This window comes from Mugil cephalus, chromosome 19 (assembly GCF_022458985.1).
Source record: "Mugil cephalus isolate CIBA_MC_2020 chromosome 19, CIBA_Mcephalus_1.1, whole genome shotgun sequence".
Lineage (NCBI taxonomy): Eukaryota > Metazoa > Chordata > Actinopteri > Mugiliformes > Mugilidae > Mugil > Mugil cephalus.
Window position 1 is genome coordinate 17221809 of NC_061788.1, and position 8616 is coordinate 17230424.

At 42.0% G+C, this 8616-nt stretch overlaps 1 protein-coding gene across 2 annotated transcripts in view; it reads right to left on the bottom strand.

Annotated features, from left to right (window-relative positions):
• LOC124996878 (leucine-rich repeat transmembrane neuronal protein 4) overlaps window positions 1–7962 on the bottom strand; it is a 102791-nt gene extending 94829 nt beyond the window's left edge. For both annotated transcript variants that reach the window (XM_047570256.1, XM_047570257.1), the window contains exon 1: window positions 7211–7962. In XM_047570256.1, coding sequence (XP_047426212.1) covers window positions 7211–7214 — 4 coding nt within the window. In that variant the 5' untranslated portion in view covers window positions 7215–7962. The remainder of the gene's footprint in view (window positions 1–7210) is intronic.
• Between the last annotated feature and the right edge of the window lie 654 nt (window positions 7963–8616).

An 8616-nucleotide genomic window follows, 5' to 3' on the forward strand; every position in this document is an offset into this window, starting at 1 on the left:
ACGCTCATTTACTGTCATTTTCAAGCACAGTCAAACATGAAAAGAAAAAGAAAAAAAAATGCTCAAAAAAAATCCAGTAAGCAGTATCTCTCTGGGCAAAAATGCCATGTCATGTTGATGAGACTGAAGGAGGACAACCTGCAACTCTTGAGCAGGAGAGCATCTCAGAATGTAGAATCAACCTTGAGGTGGATCGTCTCAGCAGCAAAAACAAAAAAACAAAACAAAACAAAAAAAAAAACTCTTTGATTAGGCACGCTTTTATTTATGCTAGCCAGGCAAAGAAATGTGACAGTGCACTGTGCGCACACAGTTGAAAATGTCACGTGTGCATATAGACCTTGATTTTTGCTGAGGCTGCAGATGTTACGGTCAGAAATGGGTCCATGGATCCAACCTAGTGTCAAACTGGGTCCAGAGTGTTGATGGTGGTCTAATGGAGAGGGCAATGCCTTCACAGAGCACTCTGGACCCTTTAATATCAATGATTCATCATTTGAATGGCCTGCATTATCCATATATTGTTGCTGACCATGTGTATGGTCTCCAACAATGTACAAGTGAGGCTGCAGCCCAGTGCTCCATCTGTATGCACTACAGTGTAAACAAATGGATGGGTCAAAATGCAGAGATGGAATTTCCCCATGAGGGATCACTAAGGAAATAATAATAATAATAATAATAATAATAATAATAATAATAATATAATTATTATTATGCCCGTATGCCAACAATTTGTCTCCCTGTAACAGCCACTTCCAAGAGAATAATGTACCATACAAGATGAAGACCTCAGTTTCCAACAGACTTGGTCACCAAAAAAACACTACAACAGGTCATCAGAACAGCACAAAGAAATCATCATTGCCCTCTGCCCTCACTCCATGGCATCGCAGCTGCAGGCTATTTCTCAAGAGCAAGGAGCAAGGAAGAAGCAAGGAACATGAGAAGGCCTCTTTTCATCCTGGCCACCACCAGTTTGACCTCCTGCCCTCTGGGAGGTGATACGTGGCCATAAAAACTAGTAGTACTTAACTATTGACTGGTTTCTTTTCCAAAGCCATCCAGTGCCTCCCACTCAACCATATAACACCTCCTTAATATTAAAATTCTTGTGCAATATATTTGATTTTTATTATGGTGTTGATCTGTGTATTTACAGTTTATATGTATTTTGTTTCTTTGTAGAGCACTGCAGTGATGGGAATTTATAATTTCGTTGTATCCAAGCATGCCATCACAATAGAAGCTTTTTAAAATTTGATGTAATATATTAATATTCACTATTATTATATACGTTTTTCTCATTTCATCTTCTACTGCTTAATCCTCACTAGGGTCGTGGGGGTTGCTGGCGCCTATCCCTGTATACATTTTTATATTATTAAATTTGCTTTTATGTTAACTTTTATTAGCTTTAAGTGGTCTAAAAAAATGTTTTATTATCTTCTGTTAAAGCACACCACTTGAAGCTAATTACATGATGTTAGGTGCTTAGGTTGATGCCATTTGAGGTGCATGTTTCCAGTAACTATAATACTTACAGTCAAAGGAGAAGCAAAGCAACTTCCAATTTGCCCTATCATATCTTTTTCTGTACTTATATTCAGTCCATCCCTAAGCAATCAATGCAGCAACTGCAGAAGTACAAAAGTCACGAAAAGCAGCCTCCACAGAACAAATTAGCATTCAAGAGCCGATGGTTTGTATATACTGTCTCGGAGGCGTTTCAATTTAGACCCCAGCCATTTAATGTTTAACCAGACCAAAAGCAGTACAGATTCAGTGTGAATCATCACTTCGGCTTTACACAGGTCTAAATAAATGAATAAAAATGGCTGTATGCCCTATGGAATTACACAACTCCTCTCTGGTGCAGAACACGGCTACGTGAATGCCAAGTGCAGCTACGGAGAACAGCTCCACGGGCGCAATGGAGATCTCTTCACTTTAAAAGTAAAGTGGTCAGTAGTGTCTTGTGATATCGCTCCTTGTTCTGAGGTGAGACAGAGTTGTTTCCATTAAAATCGTTTCCCTTCACAGAGCCACTAATGATCTGTCATTAAGATACATTGATTTCCCCTTGAGGAGGTGGTATGAGGGGATACACTACTTGTGTGTTTCTCAAGGCAATATCATCAAGTATGGAGTTTATTACTATCATTACCGTGAGATAAGATTAATACGTCCGGATAGAAGTGGTCCAGGCTTTAATTAGCTTACAACATGTAAAATGTGTCGGCAGGAGCCATTCAGAATCCACTGACTCATTAGAATGAATGTGCTCCATGTTGTTGTGTTGGACTGATCGTAAACTTCTGCTTGAAATGTGGAATATGCAGATTTTTCAGAGTATTTGGTGCATATGAGGGGCTTAAGGGGTACTTTCAATTTCGTAGTATCTCTGCAATCTTTGAAGGATTTGTCAGAAATAAGTGCCTGACATACAGTGGCTGAGGGGCTTCAAACAGCATATGGTATCCAACATAGCCATTTCGCTCCTTGCCAAGCATCTGCTGATCCCATATGGGTATTGCATGTGTATTTGTCTGTGTCTAAGAGTGCGATGGAGAGAAACACACTTACTGTTTGTTTTCACAGGAATCTTTCATCATTCTTTACAGATGGAGGGAGCAGTGGAACTGTGCAGATAATTTGTGCTGGCTATTGATTACACCAGCCGATGCATCAATCACGTTTCTTCATCTTGGATGCCACTGTTGTGATACTTAAGCATAAATATTGCTGAGAGGGTAAAAGATGGCGATCGCAAGATGCGGCGCTTCTGAATGAGGCCCGGCCGGTTTTCGCTTAAGCTGATTTGTCAACAGGCCCATGCCTCTGAGGCCGACAATAAAATAAACAGGTAGCGAAAACGGATGAATACTGATGTAGAAGAATGCGCATGTGTAATGTTCCGTGTATGATCAAAGCAGTTTTAACAGACAACACTTTTGACTGGGGAACAGCGCGTGTGTGCTGTTAAACATGAATGCATGCATTCTAAAATTCATTTGACTCGTATCCCGTGAGGATGTAGAAACAACCCCCTATTGCTTTTATTTCCCATGTGCATAATAGGCTTGCATTATTCGAAGTGACTCTGCCATCTCTTACAGATTGAGGCTGCCTCACAAAACACCTCTCTCCCCTTACTGACACGATATGTGGTTTAATGAGAGCTCCATGCGCTAATGCCTCTGTAAGCCATTTCCGTCCCCACTACTCCTCTAATCTCATTCACAAAGGAGCACAAGTCAGCCTCTGAGGTGTCACTCAAGAGGTTTGTGTCTCTATTACCTCTCACCATTACCGTTCTCCTGCTGTATCTGCTAAGATGAACAGTTTCTCCTCTATTCTCCATCGCATTGAAAATGTGCTACTTTTTCATGTCCTTGAATCCTGTAGCCATTGTGGATGTTTCTTTTCTTTTTTTTTTTTTTTTTTTTTTTTTAATATAATATGAAGTCCATTTTTTAATGCATGTGGTCAAAGCCATCTCCCCGGCCCTTCCATTTCACCTTCTTGACATCCATTTTCACCCGTCTTTTCCTGTTTCTGTCCTTCGCACTCATATCCTCCTTTTATGGAGAATGGTGGCCTTGGCTTACTTTTCAGTTTTCAGCATCTGACATATGGATCTATTCTTGCCATTTTTCTTTGTCACTCTGCGCAGCCATCACTCTTAACTGTAATGCAGATGGATAAGTCATAGCTAAAGTTTGCTAAAGGCATGTGTGCGATGCTTAGTTATGTAGCAGACAGTGCTGCTGTCCTCAGCACGAGAAGATCGCTATTTCTGCCTCTCAACCCTAACACATAGAGAGAGTAAGTGCACTTTACTGCTGACCTAAAATAAAACCAAATGTAGCTTAATAACTTGGCAAATGGACTCACTAACTGGTGCACTTTGAGTGCACACAAGTGGCTCATTGCTATTTGCTGCCTGTCATTGACAAAACTGTTACCGGCCTCAGTCTTGACTGCACACAGAGGCTGGACAGCCGCCTAACACACAAGGAAGGACGTCCCTGAATCAGCCTAAGCCATCCTATTAGTCTCCAATTATCTTTGAGATGATAGCAAGGCCTGCCAAGTCAGACCCATTTCAACAGTGGCCGGAAAACATTGTGTCCTGGTGTGCCTGTCTTGTATTTGTTACGCTGATTAGGTAGAAAAGCACTGTAGGGAGGGTTTTCATGAATGCCGTCCACCCACGAATAAACTCTGCTTTGTTTTTACCTTTGTGTCTGATTTTTGATTTCCCTCGGCGGCAACAGTTCCATGAATGTGGACCGTGAATTAATAATCATCCCTTCCGCCTCTCTGTACAACAACGGAGTGAATACATGCGCTCGTCAACAAAGCATTACCGGGAAACAGCTTATCCTTTGTTTATCACAATGTTTATTATGAAAATGTACGTGGAACATAGCTAATGGGAGTTCTTTCCAAGGTTCAAAACTATTTGGACAGTGACTTCGCTGGATATTTCGCTCTAAATGGGATGTTTGGCCTCTTCTGATCAAGCAATTGTATTTCCATCAACCCTAAACATGCACAAAAACCTAAATACCTTAATAAAAAAACGGTAATGAAAATGCCTACATTTCGGAAAACCTGTCAAATATTGCTAAAACATTTTGACGCTCTCATGAGGTGGTTTTCCAGAGGTATTTATATAAAAGTGTATCTCAAAAGTGAATTGGAAACACTTCTGTCCCATTTCCGCATCACTGCGTCACTGGAGATGACGCAGGGGGTCATGTGACATTTTCATTTAAAGTACATCTTTTTGAAATCTTGCATGGCGAGAAACGGTCCACAAACACTAGAAAACTCCAAATGGTTCTGCAAAGGTTTCCCGGGGATGTAGACTGGGTTTCAGATTTACTTTTAGAATTAGGTTCAGGTAAGAGTTGGGTTTGGCATTCAGCTGTGCAAGCTTTTGAGTTGGAGGTTGAGGAATCAAAAGTTGTTTTGAGTGCAATCTTTGAAACCAATTTAAATTGTGTTTTGTGGAACAGTTACGGCAGTCCTTCATTTTGTGGCGCACATAAACACTGGCAGCGTTACTGTGAACTGTTTCAGACTGCAATCTTAAACAAGATGCGTGAAATGGATGGCAAGTCAAGAGTTCTTCATAAGCCACTGATTGGTTTTCTAATATAGGCAAATGTACATAAAAGAAAAAACGACATTGCTTTTGCCCTCATGGAGCCCGTTGACCCAAACTGTTCACCCGCTTCACGTGACATTTCAAGAACACTGCCTGCTGGAGGCTGCTGGGCTGGCAGAAAGTCATCTGTTGCCCGCATTGTGATGCTCTGAACTCACATACAATAGATGAAAATGTGACCCTGACTTTTAAGAAACGAACATAGAAGTCGTTTTACTTTTTCTCTAAACAAATTTTCCCACGGAATGCAATCTCCAAATTTGTCTTACAGCTCTGCAACTGCATATGTGGTTGTGGCTTTTTTACTATCCCTGCCCCACTGTTCCCTCTCTGAAAGGCAGATCTCTAAGGATATGGTCCGTGAAAGCTAAATGCGTTGCATGCTGCTAATGAAGAGCATCTCAGTCAGCTACACTGGCGGGTAACTGAGACTGCAGCGCCATGTAATTATCAGATAATTGTGGGCACAAGCATCACGCCATGCCAGGTTGAAAAGTTGCCGATTTTAGGTTTTAGCACCTGGTTCGAAGGCACGTGTGCTTGCGAGTCTAAGTCAAAAATCCCTGCGCCTCCGGTGTTCAGAACTTTCTGACATGCTCTGCGATAAAACACCGATTTCTATTATTAAACAAGAAGTGCACTTCAAATGCATCTGAGCTCATACAGCCTGCACCATACGGCTGTTGTGTGCTGTTGTAGTTGATATTGATGTGGTGTAGTAACCCTCCGTGGCAGCCTCACAATTAATGGCACAGCACCACCGGTCAACTTGGTCATCTGTATACTAGTTAAGAATGGCTGAGAAGACAAGTAATGTCAGAGCAAGGGAACAAGCAAAAATATATCTGTACATGAATGGGAGGGGTGGGGAGTGGGGGGTATAAAAAAAAGGAGCAGACAGTTAAATACTAAGAGAGGGACAAACTGAAAGAAGGGAGGGCGGTGAGGAGGTGGTTGGGGTGAGTTATGAGTGGGTAACTGCGCGCAGGCGTACGTGAAACAGAGCAGGAAAATGGTAAATTCTAATTAGAAGTGTGGACAAAATGGGAAATCGTGCATGCGCACAGATCGTGCGTTATTGAATGGGGTGAGGGGGTACACCGACGACGGACACACACAAACACACACACAAAGACACACACGCACACACACACACACACGCACACACATATACGGAGCATGGGTACATAGGCGCACAGTTTCATGCGCGATTTGGAGAGTGGTTCTCGATAGCAGGTGCAGAAAACGAAGGGTTGCTTGAATTAAAATCAGTCTTTTATAAAAAAAATAAATAAATAAATAAATAAATAAAGCGTGCAAGACTGGTGCCTTCTACCCACAAGAGTTTTGAGGAGGCGTTAGTACCGGGCTGCAAATGGACAATAGGCTTCGTGCGTACAGATAGGGCACCAACAACAACAACAACAACAAAAAAACAAGAAAGACTGATTATGCGGGGCCACGCTTTATAAAGTTGACTGGCTTCCAACATTTACCGTGATTAGCATTCCGATCCATGTCAATGTACCAGCCACTCTAACTAGTCAAGAAAACAATGGATAGTCCTCAGTCATACAAACGGGCTTTTTGTTTTTTATTTATTTATTTATTTTTGCTTTGCTGGCCATTTCTGAATGGGATATTTTAACTGCAGAGTCTTAAAAATAAAAAATAAAATCATATAATAATATACAATGAGAATCTTCAGTCACTAATAAACCGTACCTCCAGGACATGGAGGAAAAACACATTGCAGCTCTGCGACTAACAGGCAGCAGCGCAGGTTTCAGCCACATTCCACAAGCATCTCGAACCACTTAATAAAAGAAATCAAAAGGCTTACAATATGCATTTGAATAGACGTTCTTTTTTTCTCCACCCCCGATGCAAACATTTGATTCGGAGCGGATGCCTGCTCGGGCGAAACAAGCCCTTATTTGTGTATTATGAGAAAACGAGGACAAGTCGATTAGATTTTTTTCTTTGCAGCAACCTACGTTATGAACACGATGGAAACATAAATAAACTTACCCATATCCGCTTATCTTTTAGCTCCAGCCTACAGGTTTTAATGGCTTCTTGTGCGCGACATCCGAGTCCGCATGACGCGCTCACCACAGACAGGTATCGTCCTAATCCACTAGCCCGGTCTCTCCGCGCAGCCGCTGACTCCAAAGCGCACCTGCCCTTTACTCTCCCGGACCTGGATGTGGTGCTATCCGGTTTAGTTCTGCATCTATAGCCGTGCAAGTGAACCGGCGCGAATGTCATTTACGTCCAACTCCAGGTTAATAAGCTTATAAATCCGGACTGAGAACTCTCTATCCATATCTTCGCGGCGAAGGATCGCTCTCTTTTTTTTTCAAGTTACAGCCAAAAACAGTACTGCAGTAGGCGCAGGCATTAACGAAGCCACATCCAAGTAAGTCATGTCAGTCTTACATGCGCGTAGAGATTCCTCGAAAATCCAATCTCAGAACTTCACAAACGCGATGGCATGAAGCAATAAAACGAGGCGTTATTTTCCAACGAGGTAAAGCAGCCCATGGGTTCCCAGTAAATCTCTGCGTCTCTGCTCTAAAGGATGCTCAGTCGGATCCGCGCATGGCGCACAGAGGAAAGTAGCGGTATGTTATCCCCAAGTCTCTGCCAAACGCTGTCAGCGACTGTCACGGGACAGTCAGATATTCAAATATCCAATTTATCTTTTTGTTCGTCCCAACGTTCTTTTCCTTCCCGTTGTTGCTCGGTTTGAAATACAGCCTGGCGTTGCTGTTAATCGCGCTTGCATGTCAAAGCAACTTTGTCAGGCAGAATCGGAATGCCCTCTTCTGGTGAGACCACGATTCAGGAGCCTGTCCAAGAGTGGATCATGTGTTAAAAACGTTACGGTGGCAGGAAGGCTGCCACAGACAAAACGGAATGAATCATCACAGTAATTCACTAAATCAAATATCACAAGAGAGCCTTTCATTTTAAACCACGCTGTTTATTTCAATGAGAAATATTATTTAGCATAGTTCACGTTATGAAAACGTTATGAAAGGATATGCGTTTTTACTTAGTGAATTATGAGTTTGTGTGTGCTAATGACGTTAGATGCTCGGGCTAAGGCACTTTGAACAGATTAATGTATTTGTTGGGCTTGTAGGCCTTTTTGTTTGTGATTTAAACATGTATAATAGGATCTATTCTTTAGCCACATGATGTGAACCAATGCACGTTTCTGCGGGACGCTGTCCATGGTGCTGAAATTTGACTGGCTGGAATAAACCCCTTCTCAACCAAAAGTCACAGACACGATTCTACTTAACATTCATCATTAACTTGTATCGGTGATTCAATGGCAGTCAATTGACAGTTGCCTCCCTCTACACAACCCCAGCTGTCCTTTTAAAGCTTGGGTGTATTTACAGAAGAAACACACAGCTGAATTT